The 27,235-nt window shown below is 38.5% G+C and overlaps 2 protein-coding genes across 3 annotated transcripts in view; both read right to left on the bottom strand.

Moving 5' to 3' along the window:
- Positions 1 to 39: 39 nt before the first annotated feature.
- Positions 40 to 25,932, bottom strand: LOC145492272 (uncharacterized). Of its 2 annotated transcripts, XM_081471669.1 has the most exons (19): positions 25,403 to 25,932; positions 23,340 to 23,725; positions 20,831 to 21,239; positions 19,881 to 20,138; positions 18,949 to 19,221; positions 18,196 to 18,492; positions 17,166 to 17,474; positions 15,603 to 15,668; positions 15,004 to 15,132; positions 13,944 to 14,004; positions 13,464 to 13,624; positions 13,153 to 13,266; positions 12,188 to 12,378; positions 11,984 to 12,100; positions 5,868 to 5,941; positions 5,599 to 5,639; positions 5,108 to 5,204; positions 4,553 to 4,655; positions 40 to 3,937 (listed from the first exon to the last, which is right to left on the bottom strand). In XM_081471669.1, exons 1-19 carry the CDS (start codon positions 25,455 to 25,457, stop codon positions 3,881 to 3,883), a joined length of 3,198 nt encoding a protein of 1,065 aa, XP_081327795.1. In that variant the 5' UTR covers positions 25,458 to 25,932; the 3' UTR covers positions 40 to 3,880. The 2 variants fall into 2 exon arrangements, 1 of the variants encoding a protein (XP_081327795.1); XR_014049966.1 differs by lacking the exons at positions 40 to 3,937; positions 4,553 to 4,655 and having other exon boundaries at positions 5,158 to 5,204; positions 5,763 to 5,941.
- Positions 9,086 to 27,235, bottom strand: part of LOC145492311 (fibroblast growth factor receptor 1-like) — a 73,625-nt gene continuing 55,475 nt past the window's right edge. The window contains exon 15 of the transcript XR_014049978.1: positions 9,086 to 9,646. The gene's annotated coding sequence lies outside the window, so the exon portion shown is untranslated. The remainder of the gene's footprint in view (positions 9,647 to 27,235) is intronic.

The raw sequence follows: 27,235 nt of genomic DNA, 5'->3' as shown, positions 1-27,235 counted from the left end.
TATTATTTAATATTTTTATTCTAAATGGTCAAACCGCCATAAAATCTCCTAATCCTTCAGTTTTCTCAGTGGCCTGAATTTCCTGACACTTTCAATTTCTTACAGTTAAGGTGGAGTGTGGCACCAGCGTCTTTTAAAGGACTTTATAATAATACAAAATACACTTTGTTTGCAAAGCGTTCTTGCGTCCATTACTAAACCTTATGTAGCCCTTGTACTTTCTCAATTGTTCAAACCGTTGTAAAGTGTCACCGTTACACGGAAATGCATGGTCAAACCATTGGCCTGTGTTTGGGTTATTTAGAACAGTCTTTCCATTTCTTCGAATCATATTAGCCCCCGTTACATGTTGTGGGATGATCGGTCAACTGATCAATTGTCGTACAAGGTCCATTTGGTGACAAGAACTCTCGAATAGAACACGAGATTCGCGAGATTCTTACCATGAAATAAACTTTTTAACAACTTTGTCCTTAATAAAGTTGCATGCCACATTGTAGTGTGTGTACTACAGTGTACACTAAGTTACTGCCTGTACTACACCTGCTGTGATGATTAATCCTTCACTGTCTAATTTCAACACATTTTTGTCGATTTTACAGTACACTTTTGCTCTCACATGCATAAACAAGGACACTGCAGCAACTGATATTTTACTGCCGTTGTATTTTTTTCAAACAGAATTTCTTGGTCCTGTCACTTACTGATGGATTCTCTTTCAGACTAACTTTGTTTACAGCGAAAACTCTGGTTACTCAACAAACATTGGTCTCTCTGCCGAAGCATTTTATTATGACAGCAATGCAATCAGTGTCTGAGATTTGCTCTCCTCCAAAAGCATGTACCGCAGTTTACCACCTTTTGCTCTAATTACACAGAAGCTAATTTGTCAACTTTAAATAAACATCCACTGCGTTTCTCAGATCAAGAAACAAAAACAGTTTTTATTCATCTCTTGTCAGCTGAGCCGAACTGGATCCAGAGAGGCTTTGCGAACTTATTCGTTCTTTCTCTCAGCCGGCATTAAAGAAATGGTCGGTAAAGCAGTAAAGGAAGTAAAGTTAACATTGTAAGAAGTGTGTAGATAATTTTTATGTCGACATCAGGGCTTGGGGCATTATTTGAAATATAATAGTTATTTACAAGTATTCAGTGGTGAATATAGCTTTATGTAAATTAAACTGACTTTTTTCACTTATTAAGAGCTAAGTCGAAATCCTACTGAGGGGAAATTATACTTTGGTACTGATGTTGTGTAATCGTCTGTGATAAAGTTTGTATTGTTGATTGGTATAAGCACCAGCTAGCTTTCCATCTCCAAGCAGATGTGTTCCCCATTATTGCAATTCATTACTTTGTCTCATATTGTGCTTTCATTGCACTGGAGCTTTTATACTGATGTAAAATATAATTGTCAAAAGACTGAAAAGTTAAAATATATGTAGACTTTTCAGTGAATTTAGATCCCCGCAAAACTTATTCTTAGCAAAGGTTTTTGCTTGATTCTCGACATGAAGAATCCTTACACCCATTTCAGGTCTCACTCCTGCCAGATCTTCTCACTCCATACACACGCTGTACCAATTAGTCACTTCTATTTACCTTCTACATCCGTTAGTTTCTTTTGCAAAGTTCAGGATAACCTTGACATTAATGGACGTCAACGCATGCATTGCGTGCCGTTTATTTTTAGTAAGGTGTTTGCCTCTCGGGGGGTACTCCCTTATATGGGCTATATAGGTATGTGCTGCCCCAAAAGGTATGGTTTCTCAGCCGTTTTGTTCATAAATAGGGTATCGGTTCTTGTGATTTCAGCCATTTTGGCCATAAATAGGACATGGTTTTTACACTCTAGTCTTGAATTGGAAATGTTTCTTAGAAGAAGCTACTCTTTCATCATTTGTCATTATCGATGAGACCATCAACAAAGGCCCGTCATAACTTATGTTTAGGGCAACTTAGCCAGCCGCAACGGTCGTAAATAGGGTATCGAATTTTTGGTTAGGTCATAAATAGGGTAGCAAAAATGGCAGATTTTAGTCCTAAATAGGGTAAGGGTTTTGGGAAGTTGGCCGCACACCCCCACCCAACTTTCAGGGAGTAACCCCCGCCCCCCGTGGGTGTTTGCTTGATTCTGGACAAAGAGTTCCTTACTAAAGAATCAAGACAAGTTAAGTTTTGCATTTGTTTTAACTCTATTATATTGAAGTAACTTGCATACTTGATTGAAGATATATACCATTAAATACAATAAAGAATTGTTTCGCAAACGAAGTTGTACGAAGTGCTTTATGATACAAATTTATAAACTTATAACTGTGCGTGTCACACTAACAAATGTCCTTTGTTTCAAAAACTGTTACTGTTATCTTATTGGAACGTTCGTGAACAGTGTTTGACATGCCGTATATAACAGTTCTCCCGAAGATGATAAATAAAGTTCATCACTACATGTATATACAAGTTGTATTACAAGAGACCTATATATAAACCACAGAGACAGTACCAGATCATAACATTAACTATATCCACATCTAAATCAAAATCTACAAATATAAACCGTTGGAAAGATCCCTAGGAGGATCACGCCAGCTGCTAAATATTAAAATGTCTATACATTAAACTTTTCAGTTCGTATTGTTTGTAACCAAGCTACTTACCTTGATAATACTATAATCTTGTGTTCTAACTTATACAAAATGCTTTCGATGAGTGTTAATTGTATAGAGACTGACTGGTTAAACAAATGTTCAGATAAGTTAACGGAATAAACGAACTATTTCGCCTGGAAGGGAATTCCATTCCCTCGTGGTCTGAGGACAAAAAGGGAACAAAAGTTTCATCTTCTGAACTGTACTTCTTGGTCTATGTCTAAGATCCTAATCCCATTCTATCTAGAACAGAACAGTGTGTCCCGAAGGGAAGTCCTCCGTTCCCACCTTACCTGAATACCAATGGATTTTTTGAGACTGAATATCATCTTGGTTACCTGTTGCATGTGGCACGCATACACGCAACCTCAATCGACATTACTACAAGAGTAGCCTATAAAAACGTCAATGTTAGATGAGATTGCAGTTGCTGCGAACAAGTCAGATTCTTTATCCTGACATTGGCCAGCGATAACGACTACCCACTGAGCTGTAAGAGCCTTTTGTTAAACATTTAAACAAGGTTCAATTGTAAAAACACCCTGCTATGTTTGTGGGAGGCGCGGTGGCCTCATGATTAGTGCGCTCGTCTCCGGATCGAGCGGTCCACGTTCGAGCCCTGGCCGGGGACATTGGTTTGTGTTCTTGGGCGAGACACTTTACTCTCACAGTGCCTCTCTCCACCCAGGTGTATAAATGGGTACTGGCGAACTTAATGCTGGGGTTAACCCTGCGATAGACTTGCATGCCATCCAGGGGGGAGTAAAAATACTCCTTGTCGCTTCATGCTACAGAAACCGGGATAAGCTCTGGCCTGATGGGCCACTTGGCACGTATGCAGACTTTATCCCCTTTTTACTGTTATGTGTTCACGGCGCCACTGAAATGGCAGTGACTTTTCTTGCTCAGTGTAGGTGATATTTTGACTCCTGCAGTATTGAAATCGTCTGACACCAAAGCTGCTTAATTGGCTACACTGAGTCACACATCAACTTGAATGCTCATATTTTTTGATGCTCCATGTGCTATCCCAACATTAACCGAGGATATAGATCGACTGTGAATGGCCTTGACGAGGACATTGCAGAAGTTATTCGCCCGGAGCTTTTGAAGAACAAAGGAACTTGAAAACATTTACTGATAGTCCGAAGAAGTTTGATGTTACGAATTAAAATCCCTACAACAAACTGTGCGTGTCATCTTCGCTTTAGAGAACTTCAACGAGGCAATCAAGTGGTATTTTCGCTTTCGTAAGCTTCAAGGCAATCTTTTACGTTCACATAATTCTGAAAAGAAAATAACAAACAAAGTATAAGACTAGTGAAATAAGTCTTGAGAAATAAATTTGTTTCTTTTCTTCTCTGTTAGGGCAAAAAAACTCCGTTTACCCTGGCACGTGTTCGACGCTGACTTCTTTCGAATCGGATTTTGTATAAAATGTCAAATACAACAACGAAACTTGAAATGACTCAAATGTTACAGAATTACTATAGATTTATTCTTTGCCAGTTTTTATAACCCAGATGCCATTGGAGTTGAAAGATTTTTGGGACTATTCGTAACGTTCCTCGTCCACACAACTGGTTATGGATCGTTTTTGTTGTCGACACTGTCACGTTCATCCGTATCTGCTAAAAAGGCTTCGCTTGATTACTGACTAGACATGCGCAGACTGCAGCTCACAGTAAACGGTGGACTTTGTCCGGAAACCTTTTCTAAGGTCCACTGATACGGAAACAAACGATTTACATTTTAACGCCTAACTTTTTTGGGAAGACATTTGTAAAAATATGATACGGCGTGAAACAATCAGGCTTTTTACCAATGATTTAAGCTTTGACTTAGTCCAAAATGCTTCCGCATTACATGACTGTAAATTAAATTCAAAAACGAATTCGTACCTGATTGGAGCACATCTCTAATCTTCTGATAGAAGTACACAGTGAATCAAATGATGGCCTGTCTTCAGGTTCCATTTCCCAGCATTTCATCATGATATCATACCTAAAAAGTACAAGAATTTCTCATGGTCAGCAAGCAGAATATTTTGGAAGCACTATCATCTCGTATACTGCAGTTATGAGTTCGAATCACGTTAAGATCTTCGTAATTCCTGCAGGCACAAAGTAAATGTCTTATAATTAAGAGTAGGACCAAACCTATATGTCTCAAAAAAGATGACAGTAAATTGTAGACTGAGGACAGCAATACGGTAGGACTGGAAATAGATGTATGGTCCGTTATGAGTTCTCCAGCTCAAAGTTCCTCCATTTTAGTACTTTAATGAAAAGGAGCTTCAGTGAAGTAGAGAATGCTGGACAGTGACATCTCACTTACGTCAGAATAACACCTCTCGGCTGATCTATCTTTACAGTTGTGCTAAAAAATTGCTTCAGTAAGCCTCTTCTACCATCAAGGTTTTATCGTAGGGTTAAATAAAAAGTCGACAAACATACAGCTCATCCTTGAAATACTCTGGTTTTGGAATTCTGTATCCTTTTTGTAACACGCTTGGAAGCTTATATGGACTTATTCCTGGATAAGGTTCGGCGCCTGCAAACAAGGTCAATTAAAGCAAACTTGTTAAGTATGCATTGCATCTTATTGGCTATCCTAGTGCTGGAAATGTCACAAAAGACTGAACAAGCTGTTATTAAGGGTGTGATTGGCCTGCATCAGACCTAACGTTACGGAATACAACATTTGGGGGTGGATACATGAACCTTCGGAAGGGTGGGGTCCCAACTTATACTACGTAGACTCTTGCACTCACTCACTGTTAAAATTGTTTAACGGCCATAGCCTGTGACCTCGCTAAGTTTTATCAAATTTTAAGTACGTAGACCCTTGCCGCCATTATACACACGCATTAAATTCAAATCGTGAAGGAACCAGCTTCACCCTTATAAAAACATTTTACGTTTTATTCTACTTACTAATAACCTACCAATTGTGCAAATCTCATATAGAACGACACCAAAACTCCATCTGGAAGTGAAAATAATACTACCCGTTAGAAATAATTTGTTAACTTCCATGCAAAGATAAGAGTCCAATTATCGCTAATTTCATCTCCACGTGTTCCCTCCGAACTGAGTTGCTATACGATACCTAGTGGAACATGAACTGCTCCAAGCCTACTTTAGGGGCCATTCATTTGTAAACTCAAAGCAGAATGGAGTCATGCGACCTGTACGTTTTGTCAATTCAACATACACATCGCTTTTCGTTGAATATTTCATCGCTCCTGTCATAGCTTCAATTGCCGTCCATTTTACAGGAATCCGACCCTGTTTTTTGGAAAAAAAAACACACTTGATTAGCAGTGAACTCGCGGTCATCATACATGTATTAGAGAACATTATAATCGCTAGTTTTCAGTGTCACGCAATTCAAAATGGATCAAAATCAAAATCAAAACCGGTCAATAGATAAAGTCCAGAATCTGGGAAATGAAAGAAGGTAAATATGCAAAGACTCTCGCCAAAATTCTGGTCACAGCAATTTTCTTTTATGCGAGATATCCGGAGAAATTTTTTACCCAAATTTATAGAGATTTGTATGGAGACACCATGCTGGTGCCCATCCGTATGGGCACCAACATGGCGACCGGAAACCAACAGAAACATCTGTCACTGAGTTTTGCTACAAAAGCGTGAATTTATCCCTCGAGGAACTCAAAACATCAAAACGATACTTTTTCTAAGACATGGACTGTTAAGATAGCCAAGTTACCCTAAATAAGTCACGTTTTTAACCATCATGACAGCTCTCTAGGCCGTCATGTAAATGCCGCGTCACGCAAAAGCTTAGAAATTTAAGCGTAGTGTATCACAAAACCAAGAACCCATTCGGAGCGAAAATTTGTATGAATATTAGTTTTCAGCAGCTCTTATACATCATTTAAGGTTACAGTATACCTTCAGGGATGTCTCGCGCGCAAGCGATGTAGCGCGTGCAGTTTACGCTGTAGATACCTAAACCCCTAGATCAAATTAAAGCTTATGGAGCTAGCTATCAAACTATACCAAGAATTTTGAAAGAAAATGAATTGTCGAATTTTTCACGACCACTAAATGCGAGCGCCCGAATCACCTTTCGAAAGCTACAAGTCAAAGCGAATTTCGTTTTTCGCCAATTTAATATTTTCCTCGGTTTCAGGGCCCAAAGCGCTTAAAAAACGTGTCTGCGTTTTGGCATATTCGATTGCAGTAAAAAGTTACCGAACATTTTCGAAATAGGATTAAAAAAATGTGGAGTGATCGTTCGCTCTCGAAGAAAAAGTATTTCGAAATTAACAATTCCCAGACACGCTTTTGTAGTTTATATGTTAAACTAGCCACTGTCCAAATTTAAGAGCAATTGAACAAATTCCCTTTTAGTTATAACTCTTTAAAGTGTCTGCTTCAAGTGAAAAAATTTATTCGAGAAAACAGCGCTAAGAAAAATGTTCTGCTTCGCAAACAAACTGCGCCCACAAACGCCTTCAAATGGGTTCTCAGATAACTAAGCCAATCAGTGCAGGGAAACTTTACTACCGTTAACCTCCTGGTGAAATTTACGCGAGAATCTCTAAAAAACTCTTGTGTTTCGCAATGCGCTCAAGGAACCGAAGGCAGAGAGATAATTTTTCTGTAGCTCGGTTTTTCTTGAAGCTGGTCTGGCAAAATGGGGAAGACTAAAAAGGATACGAACGCTAGAGTGGCTGAGCGAAGGAAACAAACAAAAGACAGCGCGGAGAGCAACTGTATATGGGCAAATGTACATGGATAATATTTCAAATGGTCTCAATGAGTCCGACGATTCGTCGATATCGCACTCATCAGAAGAGTCTCTGTCAGCATCCCTGTTATTGCTGTCAAGTTCCGAAATTGTTACAGAACCTTTCTTTTCTCTTACCACGAATATTTGCCCGCCTTATACGATAACTATAGCTTCATCCGCGTGGCGAACTTTCGCTTCTTCATTCATTGATGTATTTTCATTCGTTCTTCGCTGTTTTCGCTTTTTCGAACCGGTCCATGGTTTAAACGTGGTCTATGTTTACTTATAACTTAATAGAGACACGCCTAATATCAAAAATGCTGGGTGGTCAGAACAACAATGCTGATCAACTGAGTAGTCAATTCGTGACATCCATGTAGGTAATTCCCGCGAAAATCGTCTCGGTTGATTGCATACGTGCCATAGGGCTGTCAATCAAGAGGTAAACTTTTACTTCCGGTGAAAACGTAAAACCGCCATTTCTCCGCCAATATTTAGCCTTTTTCAAAAAATTTTTTCAGAAATAAGAGATTATTCTTCGACCACTATTTTGACCCAAAAATCCAAATTTGAAGAAAATTGCCGACCCTAAGGTATACTGTAACCTTTAGGCTTTGGTAGATTGTGCTAGCATAATTTTTAGCATAATTTAGAAAAACGAGCATAATTTAAAGCTTTTATTTCAGTTTAGCACTGCTAGCATAATCCGAGCTTTTATGCCTTGAAAACAAAAAAAAACCCATCATAGTTCTAGAATAATTCAGTTTGTACTTTACTTCTGTATTGTTATTGGAAAATATCGAGGTCTGGAAGACTCTAGCTAGGTCACCCCGTACATATCTGAGAGGCTGAGACTCTCCTCAGGCCACCACGCTTATGGCTCGGCGGCTCGGCCCCTCAGGCCTTAGATCAAAGATGGCGTCGTCCTCGAGTACATCCACTGATTCCACTCCCAGCACTTCCAGCACTCCCAGTGCCGTACCGAGAACTTCAATCTCTAGAGAACGTGTTCCTAAAAGTAATACTGGAAAGTACAAGGAAAGAGGTAACTCAGATCCAAAGAACATGAGTCTTCGTGATCGAATCGAAGAATTTCCAGAGGAAAATTTGTGTCTTCGAGGTGGAAAACTGTTTTGCAATGGGTGTAAGACTGTAAGACTGTAAGACTGGAAGGTGGACTGTCTGAATGTTCATTGAAGTCAAAATTGATAGAGTTAAGCTACTGGCGATCTTTATTTTCCTTAAAATCCAAGTAGCATAACTTCGGTGACAGAGAGCATAATTTTCAGAAAGTAGCATAATTTTGGCATAATTTCTAAAAAATATGAGCACTGCTAAAAGCATAATAAGCTTTTTTTTCGAGCACAATCTACCAAAGCCTAGTAACCTTAAGGAAAATCTCAGGAAGATCAATAGTTTTGTAGTTCGAATTTTAGTGACGTCATGTGAAAACCAGCTATACAGCGAATATGGCGGCATGTATCATACATAATGTTCCAAAGAGTGATAAATACTTGCAAATTGCTGTGCCGTAGTATTGTTTCAGTAATCAAAATAATAATAATAATAATAATAATGATATAATAATAATAATATAATAATAGTAATAATAATGATTATAAACAACAACAACAATAATGATAATAATAGTAATAATAATAATAAACAATGGTAATAGGACTGAGTGGAGTCCAATTCGGTCTGTAATCATACGAGTGATTAACAAAATCGGACAACCGCGAAGCGGGAGTCCGATTTGTTAATCACGCGTATGATCACAGACTGAATTGGATGACACGATGTCCTGTTACCAATTAGTCATAACCATTACAATTTCCCACAATTTGGAAAAATAGCTTTTAATAGTCATTTTGAAAGATCATTATTCAAGTGCGCCTAACCCCAAATATTTTTATTCGCTAAAACGAATCTACTTGTTATTTGAAGCATTTGAGCGAAAAAAATTTTGAATCTGGTTGAATCCTCGATTTGCTATGCCCTTTCAAAGTCGCGCCTGAAGTGTTACACGACCGCGTTTCAGGGAGTCTGGGGCGGCGGTTGCTGATGACGTCTACCCAGGAACCAAACACAATGGCGCCTCAGTTAGCTCTCTGTATTTGCTCGAGAAAATGGAAAACAAAACTAATCGTTCCAATATATTTTGGGACTAAAACGTCCAAGTTTTGTTTCAAAATCATTTCTTTTTCGTCACTGGAGTCAGAGTTAGGTTTCTATTCGGAAGACACCCAAATAAACTTCGATCGAGCGCGTTCGCCACAACTGTGAACTCACTGCCTAGAGCTTTGAGAACAATTTGCAATATTTCAAGCGACGACGGGGAAGACTTCTTTGCGGACGAGTTGCTTCTATATTAGGAATGGAAAGCTAGATACGAAGTGGAGGAGCAGGCAACGAAAAGCAGGAAAGAAAACTCAAGGACTGCTTTGGATGGTAATTTCGTCACCTAAACACAAGACTCCCACGCGTGTTTATAACCCGTTTACATTTGTCCTTAGCGAGAACGTATTTTGTCAAGACATGGTTGTGCTATTAAATCCAGTTTGTGTTTTACTCTCTGGAATGCTTCATGTCTATAAGAGCGACGTAAGGGTTGCAGTTTTCGAGACTTCATGACCTCCAAAACACTGGCTTCGATCGATTGAAAATGGTAGAATTGTTTGGACCTGTATTTTTGAAGCTACGGGAAGCAAGGCGGAAGGAAACATTTCATACAATTACCGATTTCACATTGCCACACGTTTTAAGTCGTAACTCCAAATAACCAGTCTGAATTTTCTCAAAGTTTGCAGTGAAATTCGTCGGATAAGCGAAACGGATGTGTTCCATAAGCGGTCCGCAGGTAATGTTACGCGGTTATATTTTCGACACTAACTTTGTGTATAGAATGTTTGTCGCACTGCTGATTTCCAAACCTTCGAAAAACTCTGTGAGTGTAACAATTTTGTTATCATGTAATTCTAAAGGATTAATCCTCGACTTTCATCTAAATCGAAAGAGAAATGAGTGTTGGTTGGCGGCGTGCAGTTGCGACCTATTTACATGCCAGTATATTTGGTCGTACTGAACGCTTCTTGATTGATCACACAACTTTGCCGCCTATGTTATAAATACTGCGGGACTGGAAGATATAGGTTGTCGATAGTATTTCGACAAATTGCTGGTTGGCTTTAAGCAGAAAATTTTGAAAATAGCGCATGAAAGTCTGCGGAACAAATTCCAGCGAGAGTTCTTCAATGGTTCTTACAGACTCGGTTCGCTTGTTTCGGTTCGACAAAATTAACCATCGTTTATGTCTTTATTATACCATTGACCGATCATCGCCAGTAAATTGTACAGTATATCTTTTTTTAGATCTGGGATATTGCTGCAACAGCCAATAGCACTTCTGGAAGGCATTTCTGCGCACTTTTCGAATGTGTATTGCACCATCCTGAAGGAAATGAGAGGACGTGAGATATTCGACCTTCCTGGGTAGACGCCACAACAGCCGCTAGACCCATTCTCCTTAAACTCGGTCGTGAAACAAAATGGCGGTGTTTTAGGGCTATTTTCGAGATTTCGTCGGGGCACAGAAAATCGAGGATTTAACCGAATCCAAAAATTTTTTCGCAGAAGTATTTCAAATAACATGTAGATTCGTTTTAGCGAAAACAAAAAATTGGGGGTTTGGTGCATTTTAAGAATATGGGAATAGTTTGCAAAATGGCTGTCAAGTTTCTTTCAAAACAGTCACTGGAAACTAAACCTCCACAATTTTTCAAAGTCAGTCTCTTGAATTGGTTACTGTAGTGGCTGTAATCAATGTCGTGATTGGTGGATTTAAAGGAGAGGACTTAAAATGATTGGCTCACATAACTGTCCGATTACAAATTTGCAGAATAATTGGAGCAAAATACACCAGTTTATGAACCAATCAAATTTGAGGAAATTGTAATTGTTATGATTATAATAATAATAATAATAATAATAATAATAATAATAATAATAAAAAGAGGAGTGTTAATTGTGACAAAAACTAGAGCTAAGCTTTACAAAATGCTATAATATTTACATAATTTGATGTCTGTTAAACCTGTAAAACATGTTTCCGTATCTAATCATGATATCATGGTTACTACAACTAATACTAATACTACTATCATCATCATAACACTAATTAACATATTCCATACAAATCGGTATATACAAGGTAAAAGTAAGTAAAAGAAATAAACTATTAAAACCTATTTCAACAGAGTTTACATAATGGCTCCCTCCTGGGTTTCAACGTCAATATCGGTATATTACAAGGTAAAAGTAAATAAAAGAAATAAACTATTAAGACCTATTTCAACAGTGTTTACATAATGGCTCCCTCCTGGGTTTCAACGTCAATATCAATGTTCTAAAAGTCACAAAAGGCTTTCCTTCTAGCTCTTGAACCTCTTAGGCAGATAATAATAATAATAATAATAATAATAATAATAATAATAATAATAATAATGATAATAACAATAATAATAATAATAATAATGATGATGATAATAATAAAAGCTGGAACCAATTACCTCACTTCGCCGTAGGTATATTTCTTCTACGTCGCGGGCCATTCCAAAATCTGTAATTTTACATCGGTGATTTTCTCCAACCAATACATTTCTGGCTGCTAGGTCTCTGTGAATAATCTATATTTTTGAAAAAAACGAAGAATCATTTATAACAGAAAAGCTGAAAAAAGTAATCATTCGTTGTTTATATAAGATAAACAGCACCTTTTTAGATGAGATGTATCGCATGCCATCCGATATCTGCCACGCAAACTTTAACATCTGCTCTGAAGTCAGGTTTGTCATCGGTTTTATATCGGGATCATCGTAGTAACAGTCGCTCACTCCTCGACTCCTCCGAAGATATCCAAGCAGATCTCCGTGTGGAACATACTCGATAATCATATACGGATAGTCTAAAATACATGGAAAATTAGTACAAAGCAGTGGCGGATCCAGACCTTAAGCTAAGAGGGGGTCCCGGTTTTGTTTTACTTGCCCTGCCGGCTTTTCTTTCTTCTGTCATTTCTTCTTCTTTTACCCAAAATAAGGGGGGGGGAGGGGGTCCCCCGGGGCCCTCCCCTAGATCCGCCACTGCAAAGTTGTTAGTGAAGGACATTACCTGTGACAGATGATCATGTGACAGGGATGATGTTCTAATACCTCCTCAGCCACATATCCACGGGAGTATTTCTATTCAGTCCTATTTGCTCCAATCAGCTACTACTGTAGATGTTTTAGGTGATCGTTTAAGACAGTCACCTCTTCATTTCACACAACGCTCGTTATAGACGACTGCAAATCAATGAGGAAGTGTTGAGACACTGAAGTTATTGCCAATGAGTCACCCTTACGAGGCGAGGCGGCAGCATAATAACGCCGAGGCGCGAGTTAATTCTGGTACAGGCAGAACAGGTTTATTCCTCCATTTGTTCGTTCTGGCACCGCATGATTCAAATGTAGCTGTTTGCGCGCAAGTCTGTTGACTGTTTTGCGTGTTGTAAATGCCATTGGTCGACTTGGTTCCGGGCTTAGTTCAGGCAAGACCATGCTTTCGATCCTCCATGTGGATCTCATCAGTTGCCGGTATTTCTAAAATACTCTGAACGAATTTTCATTTGGCAAACAACTGTGCAAACTCTACTGGCAGGTATTACTAGTATTACTTTATTAAAAATGTCTTCTCTTACTTTTGTCTTCTGTAATGCAGCCCAACAGTTTTATTATATGCGGATGAGGCTTCAGTTTCTTTAAGAGACTGAGTTCGGATAAAAGATCTTGTCTTTCACTCTCAGTTGCATCATCTGTAGATCATAAGAATAATGCGAGATTCCGTGCATGAACAAATAACAGTTAAATAATTTTTTACACACTTTTTGAGGACAGTGATTTTCTTGTTCAAGAACTAAATCAGCGTAGTCATCGTCTTTTTACCTATTTGTTGCAAATGTACACTTGAAGAAGTAGAAGAATATTGACCTAAACTTTGTTAATAAGTTACCTTGTAAGCTTTTCACGGCAACAATAGTCCACTCTGGTTTATCTGGCAAACCTCGGGCGTATGCTTTGGAGACCACTCCAAATGCACCATTTCCGATCACTCTTTCTATCGCCAAGTTTCCGCGAGGAAATTCCCACGATCTAACCTGGGCAACTGGCGCCCTACAGAAAATTAACACTACAGTAAACAAATGGAAACATATTACATACATACATACATACATACATACAACCTTTATTTATACACGATAAAAAATTTCAAAGCTACTGAGCTTGTGGGATCGTGTACTAAATAAAAAGATACAAATGCTAAGAATAATTAAGAAGCTACAATTAAAGAATAAAAATCATGATTATTAGAAATACTAGATCATAACTATTCATAGATAATGTATAAATTACTAGTAGCTGTCCCGGTTCTCATTTTTGAACAAACTGAATTTATAATTAATTTAGGGTATGCCAGCAAGATAAAACTCACATTTCAATAACTTCCATTTCATCTTCGGGTTCCTCAATCTCATCTTCATCAATTTTTATCACTAAAAAAAACGTCAACACGAGCCACATGGGGCTATGAGCATATTTGAAGACATCAACGATCATCGCAGTTATATACACAGCTTACTGCGCCTTTCAATAACATGCGGACCCTAAAATTCAAAGCTCAACCGACAAATGCGTTTTTCGCTACCGTCAGTCAAATGTTCAGCGGCTCCTCCCAGCTAACGACTACTGCCGAGCACTGTTTCGTCGTCTGAACTGTGCTCAACGATTTGATTACCGTGCGCTCGGCAGTAGTCGGAAGCTGGAAGGAGCCAACGAACATTTGATTGACGGTAACGAAAATCGCATTTGTCGGTTGAGCTTTGAATTTTAGAGCCCGCATGTTATTGAAAGGCGCAGTATGCAGCTGTGCTGTGGAATTAATTTCGCAGCTTCTAATTAAGTTGTTTGTAAAACTGTGATGATCATTGATGTCTTCATATCTTTCTCCGCAGTTCAACTTATTTAAATTATTATCTTTCATATATGCATTTGTGTGAGCATGGTTGTTGTGTTATAAGCGCATTGGCCTTATCAGGAAAAAGGAAACTCGCGAAGGTACTCCACATAAAGTAACTAAATTTTTTTAGTAAAAATCCCTTAAGGCTGTAAATCCTTTGTTGATTTGCCTGATTCAAATGTCATTGAAGAGACTGTGAAATCACTTATCGGAACAGATTGTAATAAACCTGGGAGCAGGGATGGCACAGTGGTGAGAGCGCTCGCCACCCACCAATGTGGCCCTGGTCTGATTCTGGCCCGGTGCCATATGTGGGTTCAGTTTGTTGTTGGTTCTCGTCTTGCTCCGAGGGTTTTTCTCCGGGTTCTCCGGGTTCTCCGGGTTCTCCGGGTTCTCCGGTTTTCCACCCTCCTGAAAAACCAACATTTCCAAATTCCAGGTCGATCAGGATAGAGGACCCGCACTAAAACCAGCTAGGGCTGATGTGGCTTCCTCTTAATATTATAATTTTATTTATTTGTTTTGATATACTCACACTTTACAGAATTTCTCTTGCAGATCGTGTATCTTAAAACACAAACTAATACAGGTAAAGCCAGAAAAGACACGTAGGGTAAATATGTAAGCAATTCTCTCGTCTTTGAGTCGTCTGGTCTGGAGCTTCCTATAAAGCAACCCAAACAGTCACTCTTAAAAAAAGACGGTCTGGCTGAGTCGGTGAACTAAGAAATTACCCGAATTTGAAGTGACGAATTTATGTCTGACGAATGGCAAAACGGCCTAGTGTTTCCACGTTTAAACTAAGAACAAACAAAACACTTTACTTTGGGTTCACGTAGGTCCCCCTCCAGACACTCGGGGAGAAAAAGACGGCTATTATTCTCCCCCTTTACGGTTTCACAGCGTGAAGATTATAAAAAAGATTCGATACGGTTAGAGCACGCAAATCATCGAAAAGCATAATCGATCTGCCTCCTCCCCGGAAAGTCTCAAATTGCGCCCTCCTTCTTTTCTAATAACATATTCCAAAGCAACGTCCAAACAGGTAACACAATCATCTGCTTAAGACAAAACTGCAGCATTATTATAGTCATACACTTCGGGAAAAATACTTTCGACAACTTGACAACTTACCCTTTGGTTTCAACACCTTTGGAGTCGTACTGCTTCTTAAAGTTGTGATTGTATTTTCTGGTATGCCTAGAAAACATAACGCATGTTAAGGAGTTTTACGTCCTAGGATTGTAACTTTTTGACAGGTGGGGGTTAACGCGAATGCCTAAGCGTGAGCCAGCTAGGGGGTTCTGAAGCCATGCTTCCCCATGATGTCTTTGACGCTTTTAAAGTTAGTAAGTGTGGGAAAGTTGTTCGCTATTTTCTTTGAGCTATTTCTACAAAAGTTAGAAAACATTTTCTTCATGTTTCTATCAAGTTTTAGTATCAAGCTACTAACTTTCTATCACGTTTGTCATTCTCTGATTGGCTACGCTACTCAATACCTATTTAAACAATAGAGTGTTTCTGTCGAGGAACTATCGGCTGATAGTTGCCCCGCGGAAATTTGATGTTCTTAAAACAAATATTTGCCAGAGAAGCGAAGCTTCGAGGGCAAATGTGCTAGTTTTAAGAACATCAAATTTCCAAGGGGCAACTATAAGACCGATAGTTCCGAGACATAAACACTCTATCGTCTTTATTGTTCACCACTAAATTTTCTTCCGTGCGCGAGTTCAAAAATCATATTGAATATTTTCAACTTTTTTCGATGAAAGCCGTGAAAGCCAAATGTAAAATTTGAAAACCCAAAAACCCTCTTAATGCAAATTCAGTTGTTTATTTTCTATTAGCCCGCTTGCTTACAGAAATATTTTCACGAACGAGTACTATCAATCCAGGTATTTTCCTCGGACCGGCACTATGGGCTGATAGTGTCTCTCCGCGGATGAACACTATCGCGTCACGTGATCAATTTAAACTAATAAGAATCGGAGAAAATTTACTGGCTGATAGTGTGCAATGGCTCAGCCAGTCAGATTGCAGCATTTGCATTAGTATTCAGGTGGAATTATACTAAAATGCGATAGAAACACGGAACATGTTTTCTATTTCGTAGATAAAATAGACAAGGGATCTAACACTTTACAATCAACACAATTCAACTTAACGCTGTATAAAAGGTATATCAATAAAAAAGGAAACCAGAAATTGAAGCAAATCTTTAGTGGTCATGAAAGCAGGGGAACTCTCGTGTGCAAAAGGACGGGGAAGCTTGACTAAAAGTTTAAATCAAACCCCTAAAGGAGACCAATCTACGCGCTGCTCGAACTTTAACTTACCCCTTTAAAGATACTACCTTAAAATGGACATGAAAGCGTTTATTATTTTTTTGCCGTGAGCAACCTTAAAAGATACCTTGACGGCTAAAAATAGTGGCGTTTCGTCCTGAACACGCTGTGAGATCAAAATCCGCGATTTTACACCCACTAGGCAAGACGACAATTATCCTGTCCTTTTCACAAGGGAGTTCCCCCGGAAAAGCATTAGCCATCGAGTAAATGGATGCTGTAGTATAATAACAATGAAGCAAGGCTTCCAAAAAGAAACGAAACAACTAAACAAGCAAAAAGCCCTCTTGCCATTTTTTTTAAGTACTCCAAATAACACGACGATAACTATGTGAATGGTACACATGAATACCTCCTATAACTGTGATTCTGGCTGCGTTATCAGGATCAGTAAAACTTGGACCATTTCTGTTCCAGGCTGTCACCATAAGCTCGTAAGTTAAACAGCAGTTAAGCTTGAGTAAGCATCTGTTGTATGTGACATTTATTGCTGCCCATTTGCCCGCCATGGTGCTGTTGGTCGGTCTTACTGCTCGGTACCACACAGTAAACATGATCACTTCCGCTCCACCATTATCATCAGGATAATCCCACGTGACCAAGAAACGTGTGTGATTGATTCTGACGTCAGTGAAATGGAGCTGTGGAATAGCTGGACGACCTGGAATAAAAAAAAAAGTCTCGTTTTCCGACTCGAAAATAATTAACATACCTAAAGGTCGTTAGTCCACGGTGTGAACAGTGAATGGAGACAGAATTTTCCCCCAACGAATTATCCTACAACTCAGAGCAAATAAGCAATGGAAAATCATAAATACATTTTGGTCCGAAAAAAGTGAGAATATGGCGGCAAAATCTCCATTAAAATTTCGTTACATAACAACATAATCTCTCATCATTTCACCACATTGACAGCACACCAGAATGCTCGCGATATTAAAAAGTAAGATCTGGAAACTCGTTAGTGCTCCCAAGCAGACTTTTTCCAAATCTTCTAAAGACGAGTTGCGTGTTTCAAGCATAACAAGAGATCAAAACAGAAAGTTGCAATTCATTCCGATCAAATAGAAAAAAAAAGAAAGGGCCCCTCCTTTACTTAATAACACAAATTGTTTGGAACCAATAAAATATAAATTCTTTATGTGATTTGAGGTGTAATTTACTTTCTCAATTGTGATAGAAATAGAGCGTCCCCATGGACCCTTTTCATAAATGGCTGCCAATTTAAAATTCTTTTGTTTGCATTTAAATTAACCTTACTAACCTCGTTTCAGAGTAAAAATTCTTTTGAATTACCAACTTCAAAATGAGGTTAGTAAGGCTAATTTTAATACTTGCAAAAGAATTTATAATTAGCCGCCATTTATGAAAGTTTAACTCACCTTCTAGGGGCGTTTTCACTTGCTTTTCCTCTGACACGTTGCTGTTTCCAGCCACATTAGTGGCGTACAAACGCACACCATAATGAGTTCCCTTTTTCAGATCTCTCAATATAAAATAATTGCTCTTCGCGCTAAATTTGAAATCTTCCCACTTTTTGAACTGGGCTTGTTTATTCTGTATTTGAAGGACGTGTCCTGTGATTGGAGTACCTTGCTTAGAGGGCGGAATTTCCCACGTCAATTTGATGGCATTGTAATTGACGTCGATATTTGTGATGATTGGAGGGCTTGGTGGACCTGAAAAATTTCCAGTAATGCTTCAAAGCTTTTCATACGGAAAGACGGGCTCATGATTTATGGTGTAAACTAAACTACCAGAAGCACAGAGGCGGTCCGATCATTTGTACCCATTTTGCGTTTTCGTTACACTCTCAAAAATATCTAAAGAAAAAGAAATACTTCCAATTGAATGAATATTTTCAGACGCAATGTTCAAATTAAGCGAGCCATGTAAGATATTAAGATCGGAACACAACAGACATTTTTTTCCGGGGATAATACAAACAGAAAGGAATCCTCTCTCTCTGGAAATGTTTTAAAACTTGCGCGATGCACTAATTATCATCCCACACAGAGGACGTAACAGTAGTGTTGCCTACCGTTAAGGAGGCCTGTTATAGGTTTGGGTACACGAGTAAAAGAGGAACTCGTCCTGTTGATCACTGATGTACTGTTATGTACATGAATACTTACTAATAGGCTTTAGCAAAAACATTGCGCTGTCATGGCCAATTAAGTTTTTGGCGATGCAAGTATAGTTTGTAAAATCGGAATCTGCTGACGGAGTAATCGTCAACACACTGGCGTTGCCAAACTCTTCGTCCTTGATCAGTTGGTTGCTTCCAGCTCGATCCCATGAATACGCTGCAGCAGGGTATCCTACAGCGACACATTCCAGTCTGGTTGGATTTCCTTTCCATGACAACACAGTCCGAGTCTCCGACGGAAAAATAATCGTGGGGGCATCTACATTAATAAACAAAGAGTTCGCAATAAGCTCGATGAATAATAATTTCAGTTCACCTTTTTTTAGGAGAAAGCAATTGCAAAGTTGTTTCATCTACAAAAACCTCCGCTGGACAAGCAACACTTAAGTTGAGCAATCAATGGCAAAAATAACCCCTTGCCAGAAAGCATCAAAACAGCGAGGTCGGATGGAGCTTAACGATAGGACAAAAAAATACTGTGCCGCAAATTTTGTGTCCAATCAGAGACCAGGATACTAAAACGCTCTGGAACTAGTGCGATAAGACTAACAATCCATTGGCAGTTAAGCTGTTCTTGTAAACTGTTGTTGCGCCGATTCTGCTGCTCGGTTTAAAGAGTCTGGATGGGATTTAACTAATTAACTAAGTGAGCTGAGAAATAACGTGCTTTTTAACTGATAGCTAATAAATCAACTTATATAGCACTTTTTGATAAATTTCTCAAGGAGCTTTAACTAGCCAATTGTCTCTATGAGGCGCGCCTGCAGGGGATCACGGTAATTGTATTCATTAAAACAAATATCCAGTCCAAGATGATGAATACAACTACCATGATTCCCCGCGGGTGCATCTCATAGAGGGAATTGGCCATTCATAAAACTGGTTTAAAACCAAAATTCAAAATTAGAAAATACTTACATTGTACATGTACATGAACCCCTGGGCTGGTAACATTACCAAGCTGATTAGATGCACGACATGAGTAAACCCCCGCATCCGACACTGACACTTCCTTAACATGATAAAGACGCTCAGTTTTATCTGGTGTTATTCGTCCATTTCTGATCCAGTTTATCTTTGGAGCTGGTTTTCCTTTAGCTATACACACAAGATTGAGTTGTTCTCCCACGTTATAGGGGCTTCTCACTCGAGGGAAACTCACAATTCGTGGATACTCTGTCAAAAAAGGCAGCTATTTTAACAAGGATTCAGCTGTCTGTCAAAATCAAACTTAAAAAGTTTATTTGTGTCCAACACAAGTATTGACTGTAGTTTGAGGCGTGTTTTCATGAGTCTGGGCTCGCAAAGAGTTTACAATAACTTGGAATGCGTTCTTGTAATAAGTATTAAATAACGCTAAAATGATACATTTTCAATGCCTCACTGCTCCTTAACGAGCATGGGCACCCACCTTTTTTATTTTATAATTAAAGTTCTCATATGATACATATTCATTGGACAAAGTTTGAACAAAAATCTATGTGCAGTTTTATTTCAGGGGAATTACCTTAAAGTATGTAAATTGTAAATACAAATTAGTGTGTTGGCAGTAAATGCAAATCAGGTTTTTCTCTGATATAGATTATGGTGATAGTTCTTTAACTTCTATTTATAGCTAAAATATCTCGCTAATAAAGGAGCTGATCCTTAGAGAAATATGTGCAGTTCCGAGAATGCCATCAAATGTGACATATAATTCTACAAATTTAAACCACGATGAAACCAAATTGCAAAACATCAGTTCTTGCTGCCTAAGAAAATATTAGTTAATGTTCGAATTATTCAACTCCTCTGTTGCAAATCACGTTATTGTTTAGTCAGGGTTACTTTATTTATGCGATAAAGACAACACAAATGAAAAGTCTTACCATTAACTGTAAGAAACACTTGACTTTTTAAATGTTTCCTTGTGTTTCCCACCTCAATTTTAATTTCGTAATATCTCTCATCTTGAAGAGTGACGTTACACAGTTTAAAACTGCAATGTTTCGTGTGATGGTAATTTTGTGTTTTGCCGACTTTGGTTTCGTGTGACACTAGCAGACGATTAGCATATTCTTGATCAGTGGACTGAATTCCGTTGCTGTCATTCCTCCACAGGATCCTATGCTTGTGATGCTTGTAAGTTGGACAACTAAACTGCACCGCTTTGACTAAGTTTCTGTCTTGATCACTAAGACGATATCCCCAGTTAAATTCAGCCACGTGACCAACCGTAATGTTATTTAGTTGCGGGACTTGAAGAAACATTGACGTGTTTACCATCACAGATGGTTTCTGTCAACAAAGGAAAATCATATATTCCTATTATTTAAAGTTTTCAGTCTCGAATATAAAAAGATAATGAGCGAAATGAGCTGAATTTACATTCGCCATAATGAACACGATCCCTCCCAAGTTAGTTTAAGGTGGCTGAACACAGTTTTTGATACCTGTGTCTCATTCACATTTTTCTCTAAAACCCTTGATACCGCGGTTGCCAAAAATGGCAGCAAGTTAACAACACAAACTTTGGTTTCCTGATGGTTAAGCTGACGTATGTGCCGTTACCATGGCAACATGAATAAATATAAACAGGCCTTTAAAATCAGTTTTGTTTATTTGTAGAATATCTAGTCATCAGATTTTCTTTATAATTTGCATGCGACAAGCTTGTAGCAATTCTCACAAGTTAACACTATTTTGCTAATAATTTAACAGAGAGATCTCTAATTATCCCTTGTTGAAGGTTCACTGGTATATCTAGAATTTCCTTTGTTAAATTTCAGTTATTTTCAATACTCCAGTTACTTATTTCCTAAAGTATTTTCGTGCCAAATTTCGTGAAATTCTAATGGGTGGTCCTCGCGTATTTCCGAGAGTGCAATTTTTCATTCAATCGCAATTTTTTGACTTACTACGCATGCGCTGCATTTAACTGGGTTCTTTCGGTAACACAGAAAAAGCTGAAAATTGCTGGGTTCTTTGCATCGTTACCTTTTCTAACATATCTTTGTAATAAAAGACTAAAGCCATCAATACACTGCGTTCAATTATAGAGAAAAATAGCACAGACAGTGCGGGTGTTGAGTAAATAAAATGATCGCTCTATTGAAGGCATGTTTGTTTTTTGCAATCCCTGTGCGCGCGCTGAATTGCATCAACAAAAGCGCGCGCGAAAACCGTGTTTGGCCACCTTAAGACATGGTACCCAGTTGTTCCTCGGATAATGTTTCAATGGGAAGACCTTAGATATCATTGAGTCCAACCAATTTTCAACTTACTTATTTTCACATAAAGTTTACTCGACACGCTACGTTTTTTGGATTCAAACAAAGAAAAAGAAAGATATTTTAATATGAACACACCGGAAGTCGAACCCAGGAAATTTGACTCAGGATACATCAGACTGCACTGACTGCAAGAAGCCAAGTTTTTTTACTTATACATACTGCAAGTCTAAGTATATATGTAATGCAGTGCCGCCCAAATCACAAAGCTAATCGCAAGGAAATTAAACCCAAGTGAAACTAGCGGCGAGCAAACCTGGGTGGAACTAACCGGAACTAAACAACAAACCGGAGACGTATAACTATATATAGTGAACTAATGTGGTCTCATCCATTGTTATTTTACTTAAAAAGTAAGGAAACGGCTAAACTAGTATCACTTTGGTTGGATAATTTTTAACAAAGGTTTTCCGTTACCAAGGGCGTTGCTGTCCACGTGAGCGAAATTCGTGCCCCGGGATTGGCTATTTCTAGACCCCACTGGGATTTCCGAAACCGAAAGTGATCTAAAGACAACTGGACAGTGATTACGTTGGAATAAGGCCTGTATGGGCTATTAATTCGTTTCCTTTTCATCCCCTCTGGTGCTCGATCATTGGTCGAAAGCTAAGGACAATGTTAATGATACTGACTTATGTATCTTTGTTTTCAGATCTTTTCATTTCAGATCACACTACTTTTGAGATTTATTTCGTTTGAATGAAGATGTGAAATGGGCAGTTAGCATACGAATTACTGTGATTTAAATCACTTGTCAGACACGCGCGGCAAAATCCCACACGAGTCTCCCTTCAAATTTGCGGTTTGCCCTAACATTGTCGAAAAATTCAAAAGTCAAAGTTAAGACCTTGGAGGTATGGTTATGGTGTGTACTATCTTTGTTAATCAAAGCTTAACTCTTCATGACTAAATAAGCAATACGTACATTAAGATAACCAAAGATCATTGCACATCCCAAGTGAATCGACACACAGACTTAAGAACGTTCCTTGTACGTATACTATAAGGTCAGATCCAATCTTCTAGGCGAAGGATTGCAGTTTAAAAGGGCTACCTTAAGATCTATGTACAGCTATTACTGTTGAACCATGATAAGCCCAAATCTTACCTTTACGATTAAAGTTATCTTGGAATCTATAGTTTGTCCAAAGCCTCCTATATCAAGTTGACACCCGTAAGTATTATTGTCAGAGAGTGTGATGTTATTTAGCTGGAAAGCCAAGTACGATTTGGAGGTGTCTCCTACCCACTTCACTCGACCAATGTAGTTTGCATGTTTCTTACTCAACCGAGGATTTTCAACTGCTTCACCAAGGCTGCTCACTGTAATTAAGTAGGAACTTGTGTATCCCTTCTCCCAAAGACCAAAAATTATCTCCCTTAATTTTCCATTGTCACTAGATTGAAGAACATAATCCCATTCAAACTTGAAACTTGACCCTTCTTCCACTATTTCACTCGATTTCCTCGCTTGGATGGAGCTCGTGGCTTGAACTGCAAAATGGATTTAAACATATTTAAAATTGGTTACTGCGTTGACTGCACACTGGACGGTGCTTGACAAAATTCGCGGAAAACAACACTGCCGATTGCATTAATACGTAGTATTTAATTATTCCATTTCTTTAATATGGTGCATTGACCAGCACTCTTACTGCTAGCCGTTTGTGATCTGAAGTGGCTGTTTCGTCTGTTATAATATACTAACAAAATACTTTAATAGCTTGAGGTCAGTGCTACCTAAAGTCTTGTCACTTAGTTTTCCTTCGACTGATCTCAACCTTCATCTAAATAGACCAATTTCGATATATTAAAATTCAGCCTAAAACAAGAGACCCCAATACGAGGCTCTGAGGAATAACTACAGAGTTTGTGGGGTTTATTCCCCAGAGTCTCGTGCTGAGGTCTATTGTGTTAGGCTGAATTTTAATATATCGAAATTGGTCTATTCATGCTAGCATGACACATCGAAATTTCCATGAAAACGAAGCTAAATTAATTGTTGCCCTCGGGGGAGTCTGTTTTTGGTTAACGGGGGATATTTGCATATAAGGAATTGTTAGTGCAGTACATGTATAAAGTGCAGTATTCTTCCTCGTCTTCAATGACGCGTGGATGGAGAAGGAATCGGTATTAGGAACCGAGAAAAAATCAGCAGCCGATGGTTAATGGAGGTGAAACTATTTTTGTGCATCTAACAAAAGGCGTTTTGGAAGGAAAACTTCAGATATCTTGTGTTACTCCACTGAACTCAATTCTGAGAAAAACCGGAAAGCTTACTGAAAACTTTACTTCCGCTAAACTTTATTACGGTAAAGAAATTCTTTAATATGCACGCTACTTTATTAAATGTATCATACGCATTCGGTCGCACACCTCAGTGTATTTGCAGTTGCGTAGAGCGCGTAAAATCGAATAACATGTGGTGTCAGTCCAACTCAGACATTGCATTTGGCTCGTCACGCACTCTTGGCAAGGTCTTATCTGGGGGATTTCTTGGAAATGCTGCACTCCAGACTCATAGGTAATGGTAAAACACAAAGGAAATTATTTATGCTACTAAAAATGCAACTTGGTTATAAATGTTATATTTTATTACATTGTAGTTATGAATGTTCAACCTAAGTAACCCATGAGTGAAGAACAGTCGGCACCACATGCTAGACTTACGTGTAGTTGCTCAAAGCTATTCAGTGTTGACAAAATACGCAAAGCGCCATCCTTTAATCAACCGTGCCAAATAGATTTAAACCATTTTCATTTACAGCAGTTTTGTCAGTATTGGCTTGATTTATACTAGAGACGGATCATACGCCCAAAATCCGTCAAGACGAAAAGTAAGTTTAGTATAATAAATACTAGAAGGTGGATCATCCGTCTGGGACGAACTTGGACAAAGAACGTTAGTTCGTCTAATAATTTGTCTGTGTATAAATAAGGGCATATAAACGCATCATCTGTCCATACGATATTGTCCACGGTACAGCTTAAACAATCAAGGAACGGCTAAATTATTTTCAATGTACTCATCCTCACCGTATCAAACCCGGAAGAGAATTTCACTATCAAGGATTGCGTGGTAAGTTTCGAATTCTACTGATCAATCTTATGAACAACACTGACAACAGTAGAGCTTTTAAGGAAAGTTAACGGAAGTAGAAACTGACATACCTTTCGAAAAAACTGGTTCAATAGCCAAAAGATATAATAATCCGCGAAGTCTCATTCTCAGTGTCAATTACACTTCGTGCTCGTGTTCGACAATCAAAACACTCGGCCTCTCCGCTGAAACCGAAAGACACGACTTCCTGCTTAGACCTGTTTGGTTTCGAATTCCTCTCTTTCCAAAAAAAACAAAGTATTAAAATGACGACACCTTTCTAAGAAACTTAAATCGATAACGTCAGCTTGGCAATTTTTACACCGATTCCAGAAAAAACCGGAAGTTGCACCGAAACGAGGCTTAATTGCCCTGGCAGTAAATATTCAAAGCAACATGGCAAACGAAGAAGAGAATCTGGGAGAATCTCCCTTCTGATGATATTCCCGGCGTCAGTGTGAGCGAAGAACAGATTGAAAAATTGACACTCAGCCAATTGAAATTCTGGGTTAAAGTCGCCGAATAAATTGAAGTGGCAAAATAAGGGAACTTTTCGAAAGATATGTTTGCCATCCTTCGATTGTCTCGATCTCTGATACGCGAAAAAACATGTTCTCACCATTTTTATTGCCTAAAAGAACTTTATTCATGATCGGTTATGGAAAAAGAATCTGAATGAAATGAAAATTTTAAAAATCTACGATCCTGACCCGAAGAATAGCTTTACTAACGCTAAAGTAGCTTAAAGTAGTAAAACAAAAACAGAAGCAAGAGCACGAAAGAACATACGGAAGTAAATTTAAAAATTGTTCCGGATATCGAGAATATTGCAACAGAATATCCAAACGTAAACAAATTTCCTACGGCTGATTCATTTTTCACTGACGACTTCAGCCTTCTCAAGTTAGAGAACATCCGATCTCTCTTAATGAATTAACACTCGGTGCGAGAGAATAAGACAAATCCTTCAGTTCAAAGATGCTAATCGGAGTATCAAACAAGACCTCAATCTACTCGCCAAGAATGGTACAAACAAGGGTTCGGTACAGTGAGAGCATCAATGTGTTACAGGGTAGGACGCAATCACAAAGCTGATTCATTAGGGAAATGACCAGTAAAATTATCAAAGAAGTGTACCGCAGTGTAACAAAGACTATCAGCCACATGCCATGAAAGATGGCAACTAGTAAAAGACAAGTACATTGAAATAATGCATCAACAGGATAGACGAAGGTGCAAATAACAAAATGCTTTCTTTTTGTTCAAGAGATAACGGAAATTTTGGGGGCTTCCCAGCTGAGCTGGTTACAGACCCAAGTAAGAGCAATCTCCATGAATCATTGAAGCCAAGAATGTCATTGTTATGGATGGTGAGACCCTGAAAGATTGCTTTATAAAATCAATATGCAAAATGTTTGACACTGGTTTAAAAGTAAACAAGAGTCATATCTACTTCAGTTTATGAAGTGCAATGTAAAACAACTACTCTTTGTTGTGAACAGACTTGGGAATGTCCTGGCTATAAATTGGAAGTAACTGAGAATTTTTAATGAGCAAATTGCCTTGGACATAGAATGGTGGAAGGAGAAGCTAAAGAATATTGAACAATTTATGATACATATATTATATATGAACTGGCTTACCAAATGCTTAGAAAACGCCTTACAAGATGTGATTATTGCTAAAGCCAGAATAAATAATGTATATCAAGGTTCCAATAAGTTTGTCCAGCATTTTTAAAAGTGGCAGCCCGCTAAAAGCGGTCCACTCGACTTCGGGACCGAAAATAATTTTCCTTCATTTTCTGTCAGTAAAAAAGGTTTGACACATATATATAAAAAAGCAATTTATTATTTTCCAATTCCGTATTTTTGCTTTGCTACGAGCCAAAATTGAATTTTGGC

The sequence above is a fragment of the Orbicella franksi genome, chromosome 7 (genome assembly GCF_964199315.1).
Source record: "Orbicella franksi chromosome 7, jaOrbFran1.1, whole genome shotgun sequence".
NCBI lineage: Eukaryota > Metazoa > Cnidaria > Anthozoa > Scleractinia > Merulinidae > Orbicella > Orbicella franksi.
Note: the sequence above shows the minus strand (reverse complement) of the source record. Positions and strands in the feature narration are given on the sequence as shown.